The sequence below is a fragment of the Elephantulus edwardii genome, unplaced genomic scaffold, assembly GCF_000299155.1.
Source record: "Elephantulus edwardii isolate Elephantulus edwardi_28Jun2011 unplaced genomic scaffold, EleEdw1.0 scaffold00005, whole genome shotgun sequence".
Classification (NCBI taxonomy): Eukaryota; Metazoa; Chordata; class Mammalia; order Macroscelidea; family Macroscelididae; genus Elephantulus; species Elephantulus edwardii.
The window spans coordinates 31,763,210-31,787,228 of record NW_006399755.1 but is presented as its reverse complement, the minus strand read 5'-3'; the positions used below and the strand labels follow the sequence as shown (position 1 = coordinate 31,787,228).

The window sequence follows — 24,019 nt, the reverse complement described above, 5'->3', positions numbered from 1 at the left end:
GGGCCGGGCTGGCGCGGGAGCGGGAAAGGGTGCGCTATGCCTTTAACGCCCGCGTACAGTAGACATGTATAGTGGAGTGTAGGGAAACTAGGCGGGGTTAAAGTTCAGCTCATGGAGCGGCAATAGCGCTGGCTGGCAGCAGTTGAGCCGAGTTGGAAATGTGAACGCAAGAAGCAGGCTTGATTTTTTTTTTTCCTCTTCCCCCCTTCTCTCTCTCTCTCTCTCTCTCTCTCTTCCTCTCTCTCTCTCTCTCCTTTTGCACCCACACTCACGCACACCTCCACACCACACACCCCGCCGCACACCCACACCCCACCGCACGGCAGTTATGTATTCTCCGCTCTGTCTCACCCAGGTAAGTAGCTGCTGGGATGCGGAGGGTGGGGGGCCCGCGTGGCGGGGGCCCAACCTGGGCTTGGACGGGGGGCTACGGGGGCCCGTGGAGCGGCCCGGGCCGGGCATGTGTCTCCGTGTGTGCCTGGGGCTGCGCGCATTGCTGTGTGTGTGTGAGTGTGTGTGTGTGTGTGTGTGTGTGTGTGTGCGCGCGCGCGCGCGCGCGGGTGCGCGGGTGGGGGAGAAAGACAAGCTTTCAGAAAGTAACTTTGTTTCCATGCGGGTGCATTCCCCTTGCACGGCCATTTGTGTGGGCACATGGCTAATGGCGCCCTCTTATTAATGCTTTAATTAATATCGGGGCGATTTCGGGCGGAAAGGCGGTGTTTTGGGGCGCCCGCACGTGTTTCGGCGGGGTTGCAGCCCATGACACGCTGAAATCTGGACTCAGCGTTTCTGCTTCCGAGGGGAGGATTCCTGTAGTTCCGCGGCGCCAGGGGGAGGGGGCCGCGGACTGGACGCAGCGCGCGCCCCGCACGCTCGGGGCAGCGGAGACCTCCGCGTGCGGGAGCCGCTTGGGTCCCCGCGCCGCCCCCCCCAGGGCGCGCCCCCAAACTCTTACTTTTGTTTATTGTTTGTCAGCGTTCGGGGGTCTGGTGGCAGCAGGGACCCGGGACCGTTGTCCCGGGGCCCAGTCCCGGGCCCCGCAGTGCCCTTAGGACGCGGTGGCCGGCTGCGGCGCCCCGGACTCTCAGCTCTGCAGAACGGGACTGCGTGGACGCGCGTGCCCCGCACCGTCCGGGTGGAGCCCGCCAGCCCGCCCGTCCGCCCGCCCTAGCGCTTTCCGCGAGTGAAAGTTTCGGGACCGGGACGAGCCCACGCTGCGCAGACATGCTGGCTGCGGAGGCCGCGGAGCCGGGAGCGCCCGGTGCCGTGGGGCTCCGGGCTCTGGGCTGCGAGCGCGAGAGGCGGCCCCGGGCCGGACGCGGCTCCCCCCGCCGCCGCCTCCTGCAGCGGCCGCCGCGCGACTCCCGCCGCTCTGCGCACTGGACGGGGGCAACTTTCCCCCTCCGACTCAACTCGCAGCGTGGGTCTCCCTCGCCTCGCCGCCCCTCCTTCCGAGCCCTCCCTTTCGAGTCTTTCCTTGTCTCCACCACCGCCAGGCAAAATATTGCTACTTCGCAGCTCCAAATCTGGTCCCCTTTGAATAGATTATTTATTTTCTTTGGGGGGAAAAAAAAAGCATGAAGTCAAAATGATTTTGCATTTAAAAAAAAAATACACCAGAAAAAGTGTGCGCCTTCATGCAGCTTTGGTCCATTGCGGTCCGACCATTAATCACTTGGATGAAGTTGTATGCTTCAAATAAAATGTTTATTCACCACTCCCTTAAAAACCTGCTACCAGTTCTTCCCGTCATTTAGCTGGAGATAACGGTTTAACTGGAATACTTTCTTGGAGGCTAGAAAGTATCAGTAGTTTTCCTTCTCTGCTCGCGAGATCAGAATTTATTTCCCACATGACACCCTTTCTTATTGCGGTATCTAACGGCAATAATACTAACTATTTGATCTCAGAAGACTCTTAAATGCATCTTTTATGTTGAAATGGTCTGTTTGGGATTTAGGCCTAGCATTCATTAATAATGGATAGCAGTTGTTTTTAGTTACTGTAAAGTTGGGGCTCCCCCTCAACAAACTTTCAGGGTTCCTATTTTAGTAACTTGTGGAAGTTGGGAATGAAACTTTTCCAACCACTTTTGGCAAGGTTCACAATTGCATATGGATAAGATGCAAAGTGCAAGATAATTTGAATGAGTTGCCGACTACAGTGAAAATGCTGAGATTCTCAAAGACTGAAGTTCTAGCTGACAAAAGTTTGCAACCTTCAGAACTTGTAGATAATACTCATGTGCTGCGTTAGCGGGAAAGGCTCCTAACAGATCAGTGTCTTCTGAAATGAACTCTGAAAAGAGCAGCTCATATTTGGGGATCGTGCATGTATGAGAGTACCTGTGAATCCGTGCAGGCCCAGGGGGTAGATATTTAACAGAGTTAGCTTCTCTGGATTCATGAGCTATTATCACATTAACAAAGTTCACCCCCCACCCCCCATGCATTTGGCAGTGGGTTTGATACTTTCACTAGGCCTTCTTGTGGAAACACTGCTAAGAGAAACACTTAATGTATCAGTTTGTGAGGAAAATGTATACTAAATAGTGAATGAGGGCTCATATATTTTATGAGTTCTTTTTAAAATTGGTTTACAGTTTATTTAACTTACTGAAGTATTTATGAAGCTTTAAGGACAGTTTTAGAAAGGAAAACTTAGTTTAATGCTCATTGAAAAACATTTTTGGAAGCACAGAGATACAAGTTCTCTAAATGAAAGGACTAGCTTTGTTTACTTAGATACAATTTTTAAAAAATTACCAGGAAAATGTCAGATGTCTTATTTCAACCCACATGGGCCTAGCATAATCAAGTCACAAACCTGGCCATGTAACGATAGCCCAGCAGAAATTAATGAGTAGTCTCCAGAAATATCAGCATTCAGTGATTCTTAAACTTGGCTTACTTTCAAATAGATCAACATTTAAGGTGCTGATTCAAAGTCATGCTGCTTTTGAAACAGGTTTTCAGGTTTTATTTTATTGGTAGCATACAACTTTCTCACAGAGTACATACTGAGCATTTTCTTTGTTTTTTCCCCCCCTGCATATTTTGAGATATTATTACAGAGCCTAGGACCAGATGAGCAGCAGTATAGTATACGATTAAAAAAACCCCCACCTAACAATCAGTGTTACCCTTGGACACTTCCTACAAGCTCGTGAGAGTCTTTAGTTTTGATGTTTTGAAATATGTCTAATCATGAATTGAGGAAGATATACTTTTAAAAATTACCTAGCATTTTAATTGTGCCTGAATGAGTGAAGTTATAAAAAAATTATTGTGCACGTTTGTTGGCACATGCTTGAAATCTTTGGGGAGTAATAAGTTGTAAATATATTTGATACAAAATTGGGGCCTTAAATTATTTTAATGACCAGTTGACCTAGCAGGCCTCATTTAAGGATCTTTATAATGAGATATGTGGGCATTTGGTTAGCAGGTAAACAGTCCTCTTGAACATGAATGAGCACAATTTATAGTTTTTTGAGCAGTATTTTTGGAGTATCTTTGAATACTTAGAATGCCATGTTAAAATGTTTGTTTAAAATGTCTATTAGACTAACAGAGCTTTTAAATAAGATTTCAACATAAATATGAATTTCTTGGCACTAAGTTATTCTTTGAATTATAAAATGGTGTTGAGACTTTAAAATGAATCCTCCTTTTGGTGAAAGCTCACTTTGTAGTTGAAGGCGGACTCTGGGAGATCTTTGCATAATACCACTGAGCCTAGCTCCCCAGCCTGTCCTGTGTATACAAGAAAATCAGTCAGTGTGAAGGGCTGTTTCAAACATAAAATTTATATATTTTTAGAGTATTTCAAGGATGAGCTCAGAATTTAGTAATGTTAAATGCTTTGCGGTTTGGCCTGTACCTTAGCAGATAAACTGTGACTTGAAATACCCACTCCTCCCCATCAATTTTTACTTCTAAAGTATGAATAAAAAATATTCTAAAAAAAAAAGTCATAACATTTTAAAATATTAATGGTTTATGGTAAAGAATAATATACTCTGTATTTTTCTCTCTACTTGAAGAATACATGTTGTAAAAACTGATGACTTCTTTTTAAGACCTTTTTATTGAAAAAGAACAGTTTTCAAAACTAAACTTCAAACAGAGCTTGAAACTTTTGCATAGAAGAAAAAGATAAATGTCTTAATTATGTGATATACTAAGTATTATATTATTATATACTTTTAAACACTAGATATATGTAGTGTTTAGAAGATTGCAGTTCACAATGATTTTATCGATTTTACCCTCTTTAGTTTATATGTGAATAGTTAGAAATTTAATAATTTCTGTAATAGTAATCATATTTTACTTGTGTTTACTACATAAATATTTTGATAGGTATTGTGCTCGGGAAAAATATATTTTATAACATCTGTCTGTTTTACGTTCTTAAAAAAATCATTAAATATCTCTTTGGTTTTCCTGTCCTTATTTATTTGAAAGTAAATAATTTATCTTTTGGGGGAGGTTGTGAAGCAGAAAGAAATTATGTAAGATTAGTGTGAGTTGGTTAATCAAAAGTTAAATGCAGTCAGAAAGCCTTTTGGAGGTTACTGTTTAATTTTTTAATTTAATTTTCTATTTATACTTCCTAAGAAAATGCCAGGTATAATAATCAAACATTTTGAATGAAACATGAATAAGAATTTAGTGGTTTAAATGAAATTAAATTTTCAAATGAATGTGAAGGGGCAATCATGAGAGTTTTCCTGGAGTCTTGTAAGCATTGAATATTCTAGGTTTTCCAGTTCCCTTTGAGAAAATACTGAGGATATTCTTTTTAAAATGAAATAATTCTTCTGTTTTTACAGATTATTATTATTGAAGGATTTTTACAATCATATGAGGAAATAAGATATATTTAGTTGCCACAGTGTAGTCGCAATGACGTCTTGTGTTTACTATATAGTGTGTATGCTTTTGTTTGTTTTTTTCCCCTCTCTTCTTTTTCCTTTTTGATTAATTTCCATAATTTCAGCAATTATGCCTTAGACATAAATATTTTATTTTAGTGTAATAAATATGAAGTTTATTATTATTTTTTAATGGACCTGCCAATTTTTTCCAAGTTTTTTTACACCCCCCCATAAAAAATGTACAATTAAAATATTTAAAAGCAGAATTCAGATATTACCAAAATGAGAAGTAAACAGATCAGAGTCTTCAGGCAATATTTTCAGAGGGGAAGGCCTTATTTTCATTGATTGTGGAGATAAATTTTGCTCCTAGAGGTCCATAAACATTGACTGGCATCTAAATGTCTAGGATTTGCCAATCTGGCGGCTTGGCCCTGGCTGTACTACAAGTGGTGAGGTCAAAGCTGGAGCAAAATTAGATATGCCTTCTTTGAAATAGGGTTAAGGTTATATATTATTATAGTGTTTAGGTAAACTCTACTTGTTATCCAAAGGCTTTGGGAACTAGGCCCAACAACAGACTTAGGACATTATGACAAACATATCCAAACATTTTTTTTTTTTTTTAATTTTTAGCAATATTGTTCTTCAGATCATGAGAAATGATACGGACATTTTTCTTTTATTTTTTTTCAACTTTCAGTAGATATTCTGTGAGTGATTTGGACAGTAAATACAACAGTTGAATCAAATTTCAAGTGAAATTGTAAATTTTTAAAAATTTACTTCTATTACAAACCTTTCCCCCCCATTATATTCACGGGTTGTATTTTTCCCCTTATTCTCCTCAGGATGAATTTCATCCTTTCATCGAAGCACTTCTGCCCCACGTCCGAGCCTTCGCCTACACATGGTTCAACCTGCAGGCCCGAAAACGAAAATACTTTAAAAAACATGAGAAACGTATGTCAAAAGAAGAAGAGAGAGCCGTGAAGGATGAATTGCTAAGTGAAAAACCAGAGGTCAAGCAGAAGTGGGCATCCAGACTTCTGGCAAAGTTGCGGAAAGATATCCGACCTGAGTACCGAGAGGATTTTGTTCTTACAGTTACAGGGAAAAAACCTCCATGCTGTGTTCTTTCCAACCCAGACCAGAAAGGCAAGATGCGAAGAATTGACTGCCTCCGCCAGGCAGATAAAGTCTGGAGGTTGGACCTTGTTATGGTGATATTATTTAAAGGTATTCCTCTGGAAAGTACTGATGGTGAGCGCCTTGTAAAGTCCCCACAGTGCTCCAACCCAGGGCTCTGTGTCCAGCCCCATCACATAGGGGTTTCTGTTAAGGAACTCGATTTATATTTGGCATACTTTGTGCATGCAGCAGGTAAGTGTGATGATGAGACGTTGTTCCACTCTCTTACTCGTGTTTCTTTCCTGTTGACCTCTGTCTATGCTGGACCATTCCTGAACTTCGTCAGTTACAGGCCACATACTTAAGCAGCGTGGTTTCAGAGACACTCCAGAGTCAGAAGCCAAATGTCTGAGGTACCACCCTCACTCAGGTGGAAAAGTAATAGCTTTGAGAGAATTCTGACTAATTTGGTTTCTTTTGGTAAGTAGTGTTATTGGAAGTGTTGCAATCCGATGTATATAAATTTAAACCATGTCTTTTCATGATGAGTGAGGGTTGCTTCATGAAAACCCTCACAATAAAGAGTGCATTTTAACCAGCAAGTAAGCCTGTGAAAATGCCTTTAGTTTGACAGTGAGACAGAATTTTTGGTTGCTTTTCTTCTGGGAGTGTTTATTAACCTGTGAGGCCTTTGAAAACCCCTTGCCAATAAAAAAGAAGTATGAGGTAAGGGTACTATCAAATTGCTGATCATTTATAAGAAAAAAATATTTACATAAATATACTAACTTAATAGTTTTGAATTTAGGAATTTTTAGGTTTGTGTTAATGAAAACAAACCAACCAGTTATCTGAGTACTTGATGGAGAGATTAATATTAAAAATAACCATGCTGTACCTTACATGAACACACTAGGAAACCCTTATCGACAATTTATTTAGCGTTTGGCTTTGATTGTCACAAAATTCTTTATTGTTTCAAGACGGTTTTCAAGGAATATTCTACCAGTGCACGATGTACTACTGTATTTAGAATATGATGCAGGATAAAAGTATTGAGAAATGGATAAAATGATGCCTTTTTATTTTACTTTGTTCCTTTAGTCTTGTTTTAGACAAAGGCTCATTGTGTTATGTGAAAGCTCAGATCTTGTGTAACTTGTTGACTTTTTATATGTACATATCGGTCTTGCTAGATTACCTTCATGGCAGTTACTTGAGCCAGATGGAAGAACGAAGGTTGTGGAGTCCTACCAGTAGGTTGCTGTGGATTTATATTCTTAACCTATTTTTTTCCACAAAGGATGATATATGTACAGTCGGCTCTGCATTAATTTATAAAACAATTTTAATTATAAAAAATACTGCATAATTTTTTAAGAGTACAGATGATATTCTGTTCTCTATTATTTTTCTGAATATATGTTTTAGAAAAAGAACTTTTGTTATCCATCTGTCCTTAACATAAGAAACCAGAGAAATTAACTTTGCAAGCATGTCACATCATCATTTGCATTCAGTTGGCAGGGGATAGACGAGTATTTCAGAGGATGTGATCTCTAAGTTTTTCAAATATTTGGGTTTTCGAAAATGTACACTTAATGATAAGGAGTGCCTGTTGCTTTAGTTAGTTCGGGATAGAGTAAATTAAAAAAGGCAAGACGACGAATATGATATTTTAAAAGGAATAAGACCCTTCTCCCAGCCATTGTTGAAAAAAGCAAGGTTAAATTTTTTTCCATTTATTTATATAAGGGAAGATTTAGATTGAGAAAGACAAGGTATAAAAAAATATGGCTCTTATAAGTGCTTTCATGGAACAACCTTTAAAATCTTTTGGATGTTTAAAAAAGCAAATCATTTATAAGGTATCCTAGTTGCTTTAATTGTCCAGCATAGAAACTTGAATGAACTAACAAGTGAAACAGATCATGGTGTGTGTTACCTTCCAAGGTAACACCTGAATAATGTGTCTTTTAGGTTTTTATCAGTGTGGATCAGTATGCATTCTAACTTTTTTACTTAAACATTTTGAGTACAGTTAAAGAAATGTGACCTTCCTCGCTGCTCCCACTAAATATATTCTTTTCTGTTTTATACTATTGCTCCAAATTCTTGAGCGGATGTATCTGTTGGTTGTTTTAATGCCTGAAGGATTATATTGTTTAAATGATAAGCGTTGTTTAGTAGCGTCCGCATCCTTATTGCTTATAAAAGATTTATTGACAGCAACATGGATCAGACTACCTTTCGGTTTGGTTTTCCTGACGTATCCCAGAATCCCTTGTTACGCCTGAATACCAGCCAAGTGTTAGGCCATTGGTTTTCACGGGACCGCAGTAATGGCTGCTTCTCTGTGTGAGCAACGGGAAGATTGCAAAAGAAAATATTAAAGACCTTTTGTCTGAAAAGATTTCATATTTGAGTTAAGTGATTTAGAGAGACCTTTTCTTTTTGAAAGGGAAGCTGCCAATACAAATATGAGGTAGATCAGTCAACCTACATGCAACTGACTTGACAAGCATCTGTTATAATACTAAAGATTTGTAAACACTAAACAATGTTTTTACCTCCTTAAAAGTTTTTGAGAACTTGCCAGTATTGGCAGGAGGCAGAGGCTCTGAAACGTGCTTCCAGATACATGCCAAAACCATTGTGGCCTTTTCACCTATATTTTCCCCATTTTCTTAAAATACTTTGTTTTTTTTCCTTTGGAAGGGCAACTTCACTTTATTCTTCCTGGCTGGCCACAAAAATGAGATTCTCGCCCCCCCCCCTGAAAATGTATACAGTAATTAGTACTTAATGCATAACCTTTTTTGATAGAAAATTAAAATTTTAGGGCACGCATGTAAAAATACTAGAAGCTAATACAGAATCAGCTGTTGTTTCTTTTTTTAAAAAAAGCAATGTTGAATTATTCTGTGACTTTGTGAGGTGCTAAAATAAAGTACATAAACTACATTTCAATTCTTTTGCCCCTCAAAATATGTGGCTTCAGAACTGTGTAAATTTTTGTGGCCAATAGATGAACAGTAACAATGTAATGAAATCTGAGAGATTCTACAAGCCTGAGGATTTCATCTCTTAAAAGTATAAAAGAGTCAAATCAGTTTAGGCCCTTAATTTGGTCTCTGAGCTGTTCTTCTCATGTATCATATCACATGTTGGAAATATTAAGGTGTTGTGGCAAATGGTTTTCTTTGTGGGCATCTTAACAGTAAAGATAATTTATGGCCAGCCTTTACCAGATGATCTGTATCAGAATCTACAATATACCGGCACGTGGCAAGGTCACAATTTAAGTTGTTAAGGTCATAACCTTAGCCACCAGGCATTTGACCTTTTAGATAAAGTTAACCTTTGTTCATTAGTAGGCACTCAACCGAGAACTTTCTGGAGAGTTTTTTCTTTTTTTAAACTGCTTCTGTATAACTTCTGTTAATGTAATCAGATTCTACATAGAGTCTCAGGTTAGTTACATTTCAGAAGGGGTTAGATTTTTTTTTTTTAAGGATTCCTTTTCAGATAGAGGCAGGTTGCAGAACCCAGGTCATGACAGTGTCTCAATGTCTTCACGAGAGTTATTGTCTGCTGTAGGGATAGAATAAAGGCTCTGGGGCAGCTGTGTGGAGACAGTTAAGGACTAAAATGACACACATGGAATTCTGTTTAATTCATCTAAGGCCTCTGCTAGTTTTTAAGTGGCATTAGTCAGAAGAACTAAATCACAAATGGGCATCTCCACCTTGTGCTGATGAAGGATTTTTCTAAGACTGGAAGTGTTTTTAGCCAGTCTAAATTTTCACTTTGAAACACTAATAAACGCCTGGAAGTTGTCAGGTAATTGCTGTAATTGTTAATTAGCCAGTGTCAGAGTGAATTGAATTTGTCCAGATGATGGCACGAGGACTTGTTAGTTTTAAGGTAGAGAGCGAACACTTATGCACAGTAATCTGTTAGGTCAATAGTTGGTGATTGCTTCCCTGCTATCCCCCATTTCTGCTCTCCTTTTAGTTCTGCTGGGACTAGAAGCAGCATAGATCCGTCACTCATTGAAAGAGCTGTTGCAGAGTGTAGGAGTCCTTATACCTGTGCTGTAAAATGTGCGGCAGTATTACTGATTACCACATTACTTGTGCCATATTGTTCGCTTAATTATGCTGTCATGAATGCTCATTTAAATTTATTTAGATTACTGCTAGTTTTGCACCACTATTCCATGTATTATTTCATTTAAATCAAAAGAGAGATGCTCCCATTCAGGTGCATTTGAGTTTTATTTTGCTTCGTGATTGCCATTCCTTCATATAGTCCTAGAGAAAGCCGTGATGTGCAGATAGACCAGATGGTCATGTTGACAGATTGAGAATTCACTTCCTCCTGCTTCTGAGCAGGTGTAAGATCAGGAATGTCTGTGTATGAGCGTGTGTGTGCTTCGGGTGCATGCATGTGTGCGCACATCCAAGCTGCACACAGCGTGATGTTTAGAGTGGGGGCGTGATTATCTTTAAGAGAAAAAAAAAACCCACCACCCTAGAACTTGAAATACTGTGTAACTATGTTTGGATAAGATTACTGGTGCATATAGAATAATTATTGGAAAAAAATTAGTCAATAATTATAGAATTTTTTACTAAGTTCATTCATTGTGGTAATTTACTAATTTTTAGTTAACTGTCTACATTAGTTTAGGGCTGTAAATCCAAGTAGACAGTATTTTTTTTTTTTAGCAGTTATGCATGTATGTGGGCTTGTATATACTCCAGCCTAGAACAATGCATTATGTAGTTAAACATCTTAATACTTTAATTAACTCCCTAATAAAAAGTTGTACAGTTGGTTCCTTTCCTTTGAGTTATACTAATAGAGTACAGTTGGAAAACGATTAAAAGGGAGGTAGAGGAGTTAAAATTAAGAGAGTTTGTTCTACCCCTATCTCAGATTTGGACTCTAACCTTAAAGTCAAGATGGATTTTGTGACTGGTTAATCTAGTATAAATTATTGGAATGTGTATAAAATTAACAATTTTATATGTTTATTTTGAAACTATTTTAAAGAGCTAGAAATGTGATCAACAAACTTGAGATAAATATGATTTTCCTTTGTACTTTGAAGATGATAACAATGTCCTTTACCCAGAATATAGTGAAAAAGATGGACGTTTAGAGGCAAAAAGTATATAGGAATAGGGAGAAATAATTATTCTGTAGTAAACCTTTGAATGGAGGTCAGTTCATTTATGACTGAGGTTTGAATGTTGGTGAGAAAATTTCCCAATGCTGCTGGCTTGGATTTGCCTTGTCTTCTTTTCCACCCAGTGATGAATAGCATTAATTTAAACCTATTTAAGGCTAGTGTGGGAGAAACCACAGCCTTTGTTGTGGTCACTGCTGTACACAGTAGGACTGGGTGTTTCACTTGGTTAAGACCTCAAGCTGCTTCCAGAGGACGCAGAACAGCCTGTTGGCTTTGTAAGTCTTGCACAGAAGCTGTAACAATTCTAATTGCTCACAAATGTCAGTTAGATTCCTGAAAACAATTTTGAAAATTCGAATGAAAGAAGGAGAAAACCCCATAAAATACAGATTTAATTCTGTGAATGTGCTGAACACTGGTTTCTTGCCATCTCAGCAGTTCTCTATGGCTTATTCATTGCTCTTGAGGTGGTTCCGACTTGTAGGGATCCTGCGTGCAAAAGCACGGAACACTGCCTGGTGTCGAGCCATCCCACAGACATTGCTAGACTTGAACCCATTGATATGGTCTCTGTGTTAATTTATCTCATTGGGGGTCTCAGTGAGAGCCTCTCTTCACTGTTAACTTTTCCAAATATGTCCTTCTTCAGAGACTAGTCTCGCTTAATGATGTGCCCATCGTATATGAGATAGTCTCCCATCTTTTCTTCCAAGGAACAGTCTGATTATACTTTTCCCAAGACAGATTTCTTCATTCTACTGGTGATCCATAGTATAGTCAGTATTCTTCACCAAACCACAATTTCAGTTTCACAAATCAGTTTTCCATTGGTCTTCCTTACTCATTGTCTGGCTTTTATAGGCATATGTTGTTGTTGCTCTGTGCTGTTGAGTTGGAACTGACTCAGAGCTGACCCTACAGTGAGCTTTCAGAGGCTATACATTGTACTTGAGAAGACTGCCCATCTTTCTCCCTTGGAGAAGCTGGTGGATTCAAACCCTGTGCCTTCAGGTTGGCTGAGCGACTCCTTACTACTAGTCCACCAGTGCACTCCTTTACATGCTTGTAAAACTATTAAGAATATCATGACTTTGGGAGGCGCATCTTGGCTCTGAAAGTGACATCTTTTGTTTTTAATACCCAAAAGAAGTCTTTTGCATCATATTTCCCTGATGTAACATGTTGTTTGATATCTCAACTACTGCTTCCATGAGTATTAATTGTGAATCTAAGTAAAACAGCAAGCAAATTTGTGTCATTTATGTATCATGTTGTTAATGAGTCTTCCTCCCATTTTGATGCTGAGTTCTGTAGGTAGTCCAGCTTCTTAGATTATTTGCTCAATGCATAGATTGAATAAGTATGATAAAATGCTCCAACCCAGTCATATACTGTTCCTGATTTTAAACCACATGATGTCCTCTTGTTCTGTTCTATCTCCTCCCTCTTGATCTATGGACAGGAACCACATGAGCACAAGTGTGTGCTCTGGAATTCCTGTTCATTACAGTGTCATCAATACTTCGTTAATGATTCACACAGTTATTTAGAGGTTAGATAATAATTTAAAATATCTATGTCAAAGTCTTGAGGGGTAGGGTAGGGGTAGGAGGAAATCAATGGAAAATTGAAGAGACCAGATAAACTACCCTGCTTTGTTAACTGTGGCCTTAATTACAGATTGAGACGCTCTAAAAAAAATTTTGGTTTTAGTCTTGACTTTAAAGGTATCCTAAATAATGAGATATCATATGGAGAATTTAATAATCCATTTTCTTACATTGTTTTGCATAGCTTGTTTCAGACTAAGGGACTGTTTGGGACTTTGGGAGTCTGTTTCCACATTTTTTAGGAAGAGAAGTCTTACAACAATTCCGTTTGGGTTGTAAGTGTCTAGTTCGACACACTCAGCACACATAACCTTGGAAAAGGAAATGATGTAAATGCTTACTTTTTGAAAGTCATTTTGGTTCTATGGCAGTATTAGCTATAGTTTTCACCTCTCTTCCATGAAGACATTTGTAAGATACAGTTTATTAATTCAAATTTGAGTGGCTAGGAACTGATCAGAATTTTCTACATGTTGCTTAGGTGGAAATGACCCTTCTCCCCACTAAATCTTGACCAAAATTTTTTTTTGGGGGGGGGAATTCTTGTGTTACTTTATCATAGGCCCACTATGTAAAATGGACTATTTCATCTAGTTGGAGATACCTCTATAAGCAAAATGATTTTTTATAAAGTAAGGTTTCCCATTAATGCTCTAGTTAAATAAACATGATTTATGAGGCAAAAGAGTTCGTTGCACCAATGACAGATTGCAGCGCCCTTGTAGCAGAGGACATTCTTGCTCTACTGTTTGTAGAACAAGCATGCTAACTAAGACAAAACAGAGAACACAGCTTATTTGTGTTAGGATTTTGATATGTGTTGTTCTTATTTAACATTTGATGTATTGCTAGCCCCAAATCCAGAATGAATATTATAAAAATAACTGGAGATTAAAGTGGAAGGGTTCAATGCTCTTTGTCCAAGAACTTCAAACATACTTCTCTTGACATCTGTCAAGTATGTTCCTAGTCACAGATCTCTTGAACCTAGATCAGCTGAGTAGAGAACAGGAGTACGGAGGGAAAGAAGGTGAGAAGGAAGGGAATATCCTTTCTCAGGCATGCACTAAGGTGCTGCTGTGGATGGTGGCTTGTTCTAGTTCCCCCTCCCCCCTTTCTTTTTCTTTGTAGTAGCGTTGTTAATCTGTAACACATACTCTCCATACAGGTAACAATAGAGTCTCAGAGTGGTTAAAATGATTTATGCAGAGCAAGATTCAAATGCAGGCTTTCTTATTTTAAACTTTGGGATGTTTAAAAAACCAACAAAAACCAACCTCCACACAACAGAAAAATCCCCAATTCCTATTTATATCCTTCCTTTACATATTCTTATCTAGAGTTGGATGCTATCAAAGACTTCACACGTCTACCTTGAATCAAAGGGGAAATAAAAAGTCGAACATCCAAACCCTTCCTATCGCTATCTTTTATTGTCGAGTTCAGTTCTTAGCTACAGAATGAGGCCTTACTCGGGTGAGAGAAATGGTCTTGTTTGTCAATAGTGGGGTAAAACAATCTGGAATGACTTGTTCTTTTCTGTTTTTAGAATGTTGAAATTTAGTAAATAGAAGCATTATGACACAAGCTAAAGTTTTTTAGAAAGAAATTTTAAAAGTTACATAAATTGATTTTAGATACTTAGGGAAGCCAGTGTTCTTTTAAACATGAAAATAATTTTGTTTACAATTTTAAAAATAAAAATACTCTTTAAAAATTTAAAATAGGAGAAAAGGGAATAGTCAGGACAGGCTTACTGCTTTTCATGACTAAGCTTTATTATTTTACTTAAAACTTACACAAGATTAATTGTAATAACATTAGTATAAAAACCTGTAGCTTTATTCACAAGTTTTATAATTGAAAACAGGAAAATGGACCAATAAATATAAGCTATACACTTAATTTTTCTAAGAGTAATCTTAAAAAATAAGTGACTAAATAGAGGTTATATTGAATAAAGTAGCAAATTAATATTTTTTTTAGTTTATTTTTTTAGAACTACTGATAAATTCTAGAGTTGTAGAATACATGTTATCCTGGAGGGAACAGTGCTGCCTTAGTGGTAAGGAATTGTGCTGTCAACTCAAAGTTTCCAAGTTCAAACCCACCAGCTATTCCATTGGATGGTCATTCTCCTCCTGTGGAGTTTACAGCCTCTGAAAACATGCTTGATGGTCAACTCTGAGACACTTCTGACTTGATGGTACATGACAGCAACAACATTTAGAAAGGTGTCAATCTATATGACATCTGTTCTTGTCAGACCACTGTCTTGCTGCTGTGTTGGTGACTTTATTTCCGTTTGTAATTGTGCCAGTCCATGTTCATGCTTTTGTTCACAGTGCATCTATCATTAATCCTATCATTTACGATTGAGTGGTAATTTTTGGTAAGGAAAGGTATTTTTTCCCCAGTGGGTAACAGGAACTTGTGTGCTATGAAATCAGAAACCAATTTCCATATAATTTTTAAAATTAGAGATATATTAATTTCTGAAACGGAAAATAATTTCTTCCAGGATGATGTGTGCCATCTTCTTCCTCTCTTCACTTTAGAAACATTCATAATTTTGTGTGTTTAAATCTTTAAAGGAATTATATATTTAGTTTATACTTCTAAAATGAGCATTGTGTCTTCCAAAATGAAACAAAACCCCAAACCCATTGTTGAGCAGCTTTCAACTTGTGGTGACCCTGTCGGACCAAGTAGAGCTGCCTCTTAGATGTCAAAGGTTGTACATTTTTATAGAAGTGGGTTTGCTACATTTCTCTCCCATGGAGCAGGTGGTAGGTTCGAGCCAGTGAGCTTTTGGTTAACAGCCCAGAACTTAACCATTGTGCCACCAGGGCTCCGTTTTGTAACTACAGAATCCCTTTATTGTCACTTTCAATGATTTCCATTGCCATTCAAATGAAATGACATTATAAGTCCTTAGGTTGACAAAATCTCATCAACTTTTATGGAAATTTTGGCTGCAGAAGGAGTAAAAGTCAAAGAAAGGCCATAGACAGATGGATTTCAGTTTCAAGATGACATCAAGCCTTCCTTCTGGCATTTTTTAACATTCTAAATGAATGAAGGATGGAGATGCTAAAAGATCTTACTGTAAAATGAGTGATTAAGATATTGCATATCTTAGTAGCATATAGGAGCATACTATTAAATAGAGTCAGATGGGCTCAGATATAATAGCAGATTGGCAGTGAAAACAATAAATATCTTTCATGTGGAATTTCAAATTCGTAAGGAACTCTAGATATTTACTATATAGTTGGCAGATCTACAAATGCCATGCAGACCTGAGAATATATTTTTAGCCTTTAGAATTTAAAGATAATTGGGTTGTTTGACTGAAGCGAGGGTTCTGGATAAAAATTTAGCAAACTCTTATTTGTTGTTGTTTACCACAGACTCTTCAGCGGGTTTTCAGAGGCAGTTAATCACACAGGAGGATTATTAGCATAATAAATATATGACTTTTTGTGTAGTGAGGACAAGATTGAGGAACCCTGGTGGTGCAGTGTTTTAGATATTTCCTGTTAATTGAATGGTCAGTTGAATACACCCAGTGAGAGACAAAGATGTGGCAGTCGCCTCCCCTTAAAGTTCACAGTCATGGAAACTCTCTGGGGCAGTTCTGCTCTGTCCATTAGGGTCTTTGTGAGTTGCAAGCAACTCCATGACAATGGGAGGTCAAGAATTTTTTTTTCCAGGATGCATATTATATGAAAATTACTGAGTTACTAGAGTTACAGATTGATTTATATGCCCTACTTTCCCCAGCTTCTTTTAAGTGGTAGAAGTTCTCTTTGGGAGAGCAGTTTCAAGTAACTTCTGAGAATGAGTTCTTTGTAACTTGATGCTGTTCAACAGCATAACTATTGTTACGTTCCTGTTAGGAACAGATAGTCACTGCAGTACTTGCATTGTATGGCCTCTTAATATGAGTCCTTTTTTCTTTTGATAGTAGTTCTAAAATTCACCCTATCTCCATCAACTAAGAATTGCCCTGATTTTAAGTAGATTTAAATATAATTACACTCTCAGCTCACTCAGTGTTTGGACAAAGTCTTGGTTTTTGTTTTTGTTTGTGTTTTTTTTTTTAATAGGTTTTGCAATTCAGGTATTTTTAGTAAAATGAAGGAGGAATAGAAATGAAGAGAAATGTAAGTTCTCCATACACCTAGGAGCTATACAGTTCTGTTGAGAATGAGGTTATTGCAGTCTTAAATGTTAGGGCTGAAGAACTAATTGTTCTGAAGATATTTGCTCATAGTTTTAGAAAAAGATGACAAACATGCAAAATGGATAAATGTATGCCTTTGTACATTTACCACCTACATTTTTAAACTATAGCAACTCTGATTTCTCCAGAAAGGTCAGAGGTTTCAGACAGAAAGCTTTGTAATTCTTCAAAGAGAGACATTTTCAGTTTTGCTATATAAAGACTGATTATGTAGAGCTTTTTACTTTATTTACAATTGAGACTTAGAGGTGCTGGGAGGGGATGTTGAATAAATGAAACCATGCCATGAGATTGCAGAATTTCTGGAAAGAAGCATGGTTTGGAGAGAAACATAAATTCACATATTTGGCCTCTTTCTACCAAATTACCTTGTTTGAAAATCAGGATAAAATAGCTTTAATAATTTGGTTTGCTTTCTGACAGAGCATTCTCTTGTGACTTCAGTAATGTTTATGGAGTGTGAGATATTTGCCTTCTTACTCAGACTTTCTTTCTCTGGCCTTGTTTTCATTTACCATTGGAAGTTCTCCCTGTTTTAAAATAAACTATCAATGATGGAGTTTTTGCTGCTCATAGAAAACAGTTTTCCTGTTTGGAGGAAAAAAAAATATCACAAAGAATCCTGCAAATTTCCATCCTGTTAAATACTTTTCCATAATGTCATTTGTTCTTGCTAAATTTTAGTTATGTCCATATTGTGGAATACATATTGTCAAGGAAATTGGAATGTGATTGCCTCAAAAGAAGGAAATTTATTATCCACTCTTTAAACACTTGAGCAATTCAAGGAGTTGACTTTTCTGGGCACCATTTCTCCAGACTGACTTTAGTGGGATTTCTGAGTATGGATGTGGGTTTTTGTGGTTGTCTTTGTCTTAATTTTGGTTTCCTATTGGACTTTTCCAAGTCCTTTTAGACTTTTTCATGTGGGATAGTAGAGAAAGCAGAGCCTGAAATGACTTTTGTTATGAGTTACCCCTGTGACTCAAGGTAACAGAAATTATGAAGAGTTAGATATCAACCATCATCAAGAATAAGTGGCAGAGTCAGGATTCAAGCCAAATCTGTCAGATCTGTGACTTGTGCTCTTAGCTGTGACAATACCTGAATCACCTTTTCTGACACATTTTATTAGTCTTTCGTAGAAGCTTACATCTTAGGTAGGGACATTTTTATGGCTTGGATGCAGATTGCAGAAACAGAATCAGAGAGGGGTTGAGTCACTTGTCCAAGGTGCTGGATTAGTAAGTGGTTAGGATTTTATAATTAGGTTTAATCTTACTTTACTACCCCCCTGTCCCCTCCTTTCTCCTTCTTAATATGTTTGCCATCAAACATATCATGTTTGTATCAAGGCACTTCTGAGTTTAGGGATGGGCTAGAAAAGTCTTGTTTGTATGTATATAATTGTGCCGAAAAAGCCTTTGTTTTCTCTGGAGTTAAAAAGTTTTGAGAAACTATAGCCTCTTCTGTTTTGCTAGTTGATTTAGAGTTTTTATGCCTTGCGGGAAACAGGAGCCCAAGTCTTCATTTTGTAGGTGTAGAAATGGAATCCACACGTCCTAGGATCTATGCAATGGGAAAATTCTTGTGTGACTTGGACAACAGTAGTAGCCTGTTACTGTTTGCATCAAAGATCATTCTCATTGGTTTGCATTGGGGTGGGTGATCTAGTTTAGTTGTCTTTATCAACATATTCTACCATACCATCTTAGTTCAGTTTAGCAAACACTTTTTGAGTACTCTATGTAGTTACTGAGCTAAGTTCCAAAGAAATAAAAATGAAAATTCACTAAGCTGAACTGATGCTATCCTGTGTGTGATTTGCTCAGAAATAAAATCTTAAGTTTTTTATGATTAGAGTTCCTCTCAAATAATATAAGACGTTTTAAAGATTTACAGAATGATTTATTTATATTGCTTTTGAAAGGGAAAAAAAACCAAAACCACCAAACTCAACACAAAAGCCCCAACCAGTATACAATTAATGGATATTCTGACATTTAATTCTCTTTCTATTAGGTGTTAACTTAAGATCTTTTTGTCAGAATTATCTATAAAGAAACCCCAAGAGGACACGGAATAGGGTGCAGGTGGTTATTATTTAACTCTACATTGTGGGGTGTTTTCTTTTGGAAAAAAAACTGGTGGTGCACAAAAAAAGGGTTCTCTTTCTTGTATTTTAAGGACATCTTTCTAGTAATGCTGAAATACAAAACCAATAGGGTTGTAGGAAAACGAAACAGCAGGAATATAAGGGAGTGAAAATAGAAAGGAAGCAAAGGCCTTGGAGAGCAAGCCGTGGTGAATTCATTTGGCAGTTGGTAATAGTTCCTAAAACATGGCCAAGTCCCAGTAGCATGGCCACATAGATTCGCTGGTTTGCTCCCTCTTAGAAGTAACTTAGCACTTTTTAGACTTTTACAAGGAAGTGGATTTTAGGGTGTCTTCTGAGGTCGGAAGCCGCCTTGCGTTTGCTTGTGAGAGGTTGTGTATGTGTGAGTGCGTGTTCTAGTGTGTTAATAGGACAGCTGTGAGGGTCTTTTGGGAAAGTATGTACAGATGGTGATAGGAAAAAGAAGAATTATTGCATGCCTGATGAATAACAGAACAAGTATAAGAAAAATCTGGTGGTCCCTAATCAATGTATATGGGATTTTAAAAAATTCTCTGTTATATCTTTTTGTTGTTTAATCTGAAAGTGAAATCTGTTTCTATAGCCATTAATACATGCATTTATTTGTATAATGCACAGAACAAATGGTTTGTTCTGTAATTGTTTCAAAAAAGCAGCAAATATGTGTATAACATTTTGAATGGCATGAAATTGTCACAGAAACTCATCCTTAACACTGTAAAGAAAAATGGTTGGGGATTAGTCACAGTAACATGTGGGGCATCATGAAACTCAAGACCGATTTCTCTGTTTTATACTTAGCAAGAGAAGTAAAGTAAACTTGATATAGTTCATGGGTTATTAGCAGTTCAGTTCCTCCAGGGAAAGAGAAAACTATGTTGCCTTCTAATTAAGTCAGCCATCTGTATACAAATGCCAAAAGTTATACTTTTAGCTTTATTGTATGTGTCATTAATTTCAGTAATGTTTTATTTTCAAATAATCAAAGTTTAGATTCACCTCTGCATCTCTCCACACCTTATTTTCTTTTAATCTTAAATGGCATTTTTACAATTCTCTTATCTTGTAATGTGAATAAAATGAAATGCTTTAACGATAAGCCATTGCTAATGCTGTATGTTTTTAAATATATATGTTCAGTTTAGTATTGCAGATTCTCATTAATTCCATTTACATACTTTCCTTTTTTAGCCCCTAATTTATTCGTTGGAATGAAATAGTTTAAGAGTGTTCTCATTCCCTTTTTTGACCAACATCTGTTGAGTATTCCCACTACGGTGATACTTCTATAGGCTCTAATACATCAGCCTTGGGTTTTTGATTTCTTGGACTTTCGGGGGAAGGAGCTGAAGTGTGAGGAGTTTCAGGATTGGAGAAATGTTGTAGTGTTTTGGAATGACTTGACCTTTTGACAAGGCTAACAATGCTTTGCATTACTAACTGTTCTTGTTATGTCGAGATAATAGATACAATATTTAAATAAAGCACAGTGTCATTTAGACAAATGTGGATTGATTAAAGTGGATAGACTTCCTTTCTGGGTTAAACTAACCTGTAAGTACTCGAGATTACATATGCAAAGACACAAAGTTTTTGGTACTTAAAATAATCAAGGATTTTTTTTTCCTTTACTGCTTATCTCTCATAAGTCTTCACCAATTTTTTTATTGTAAAATACACATAAAGAGCCCTGGTAGTGTAGATGTTTATGTGCTCTGCTGCTGGCTTAAAGGTGAACAGGTTGAACCTACATAGTGACTCCAGGGAGTATTGGTAGTTTAGTGGTAAGAAGCAGCCCTGCAATCTCAAAGGAATGCTGTTTGAATCCACCAGCTGCTCCATGGGAGAAAGATGAGCAGTCTCTCCTGTCCTATTAAACTGCCTCTGAAAGCTCGCTGGAGGGTTCCAGCTTAATGCCATTCAATAACAACAGTGACTCCATAAGAAAAAGAGCTGGAAATCTGCTTCCATTAAGATTACAGCCTAAGAAATCTTTTCTGTAGCATATATTTCTACCCTCTTAGCTGAGTTTGCTATGGTTTGACTTGATGGCATGCAGGAGTGGCATCCACTTCCCAAACAACATGTTTCCAGAAACACTATGAACTTTGATAAATGTCGATAGTTGTAGAGGGGCTACAGGTCTTTTATTCATAGGGTCACTATGAATCGTGCTTGACTCAAAGGCAAACAACAACAACAACATATACATATATGCACTTAACATTCTTTTGGTTACTTCTTCTGCTTGACATGATCTTACCCACCTTTCCTTTGCTAATTTTATTAATAACTTAATAGTTTTTTTCAGGGAAACCTTTTAATCCCAAGGTTAGGCTAAAGGCTCCTTCTGTGTGTTTCCATAGTCTCCTGTTAGTGTTCTGTTAGTATTCAGTATTACCCTTTCTTGCATGATAATAAACTTTTCTGTCTAAAGCTTCCAAATTGAGCTGTAATTTCCTTGTGAGCAAGGCTGAGGTCCTCTTAGTTTTTGGTTATCTCACACAGGTATGACATGCTTAATATGTCTGCTCATCTGGTTGGTTACCTAAAGAATCTGTTCAACAAAGCAAAATCTTAAGAGGCTTATACTTTCAGTAAAAAGTTTTGAGGCTTATACTTTCAGTAAAAAGTTTTGAATGTTCATCTCAGGACTGACTGAAGGCCTACATTTTTTTGATCAGAATTTTTCACCATACCATGTTAATAGAGTTCTGGTTACTTTTTCACCCAAATCAGCAGTTTTATATTAAACCAAACAATTATTTGTATATGATTGTTTTAATTCTGAAAAAAAAAAGAGTGGAGAAGGTAGAATTATTAATAGGGAGTTCTGGCGGCCTAGTAGTAAGAAGCTGTGCTGCAATCCCAAAAGCAAGTGATTGAAATCCACCAGCTGCTCTGTGGGAGAAAGATGGGCCATCTCCTCCTGTGCTCTTTACTGCCTCTGGAAGCTGCTGGAGACCCAGCTATAAGAGTTATTGATAGAAAAATATTCAGGCTATTTGTTGTTTAGGATCTTCACTTGACAGCTATTTACATGGAAAAGATGATGGTGTGATGCAGCCATTGCTCTAAGTTACACGTGAAAAGACTGCACAGCAATCATTTATCAAGATCTACAATGAACACCTTTGGTACAAGCAGTCAGGAGGTAAGGGGACTCCTTTGCACTGGGAAAATCTGCAGTTAGGGACTTTTCCAAATTACTGAGTAGTAGTGATGTCAGTTTGAGGACTAAGGAGCATCTGATTCAAGCCATAGCCTTTCCGATTACTTGCTGTGTATCTGAGAGCTGGACAATGAATAAAGATGACAGGAAAAGAATTGATGCCTTTGAACTGTGGTTTTGGAGAAGTGCACTGCCCGTGGACGGCCAAGAGAACAAACAAATACATCTTGGAGTGGGTGCAGCCAGAGTGCTCTTTGGAGGCAAGAAAGAGGAGGCTTCACCTCACATACTTTGGACATTGCTAGGAGGTGATATTTCTTAGAGAGGGACATGATGCTGGGAAGGGTGGAGGGTCAGCAAAGGAGAAGAAGATCCTCAGCCAGGTGGATTGACACGGTGACTGCTGTAATGGTCTATTGTGTGTCAGGAAGTGTGAGGATTGTTCAGGATAGAACAGGGTTCAGATCTTTTGTTTATAGGGTCGCTATGCAGTTGTACTCGACTCAATGGTATGGCACCTAACAACAACAACAACTGTATACATGTTCCATGAGACATCCCATGGACTGCCAGAAGAACAAACAAATACGTCTTGGAGAAAGTGCAGCCAGAGTGCTCTATCGGGAATGTTGCTCTTGTTCTGTACCTTCAAGTCAGAACTGACCCATGGCTGACCTTCCGCATGTTTTCAGAGGCAGTGATCTACAGGAGGAGATTGCTCATCCTCCTCCTGTGGAGTTACTGGTGGATTTGAACCACTGGCCTTTGGGATTGTAGCACAGATTCTTACCATTAGACCACCAGAGCATGTTGCTAGGAGGGGCTATTCTTTGGAGAGGGACATGATCCTCAGAAGGGCAGAGGATTAGCGAAGGAGAGGAAGACACTCAACTAGTTGTTGGATTGACACAATGACTGCTGTAATGGGCTCTTGTGTGTCAGGAAGAGTAAGGATGGCACAGGCTAGGACAGGGTTCAGATCTGTTGTTCAGATCTGTTGCACTCAACTTGTGATACCTAACAACAACAACAACAACAACATTCTATACAAGGGTGCCTGCTAAGTGAAGGGAATGAACAACTTTAGATTCATTATGTTTGCTTTTAGCAGAATCTGGCCTTTTGTGATGCTTACAGTCTTTATTAAAAATGGAACCCTTATTCAGTGTTGGTGGGAGTGTAAAATGATGCAACCACTGTGGAAAGCAGTGTGGCACTTTCTCTAAAATTTGCAAATAGAGATACCACTTGACCCAGCAATTCCACTACTGGGAATGTACCCCAAAGAGACCATAACTGACATCCAAGCAGATATATGCACACGCATGTTCATTGTAGCTTTGTTCACAGTAGCAAGGAGTTGGAAACAACCTAAGTGTGCATCAACGAACGAATGGATGGAGAAGCTGTGGTATATTCACACAATGGAATACTATGCTGCTTTGGAAAACAAGGAACTTATGCAATATTATTCAAAATGGATGACCCTGGAGGACATTATGCTGAGTGAAATATCTCAGTCACAAAAGGACAAATATCATATGGTGCCACTGTTGTAGAATGAGGCTGACATTGGGGTGTGGGTAGGACTGAAAAAAACTGGATAAATTATGTTTACTGCATTGAAGCCGATGAGGG

The 24,019-nt window shown here is 38.1% G+C and overlaps 1 protein-coding gene across 3 annotated transcripts in view; it reads left to right on the top strand.

Annotated features, from left to right (window-relative positions):
• Positions 1–24,019, top strand: part of NFIA (nuclear factor I/A) — a 522,110-nt gene that overhangs the window by 5,208 nt on the left and 492,883 nt on the right. The window contains exons 1-2 of one of the 3 annotated variants that reach the window (XM_006879776.1): positions 2–355; positions 5,734–6,265. In XM_006879776.1, coding sequence (XP_006879838.1) covers positions 329–355; positions 5,734–6,265 — 559 coding nt within the window. In that variant the 5' untranslated portion in view covers positions 2–328. Of the gene's footprint in view, position 1; positions 356–5,733; positions 6,266–24,019 lie in introns of those variants that run through there. The other 2 variants (XM_006879778.1, XM_006879777.1) reach the window with 2 other exon arrangements.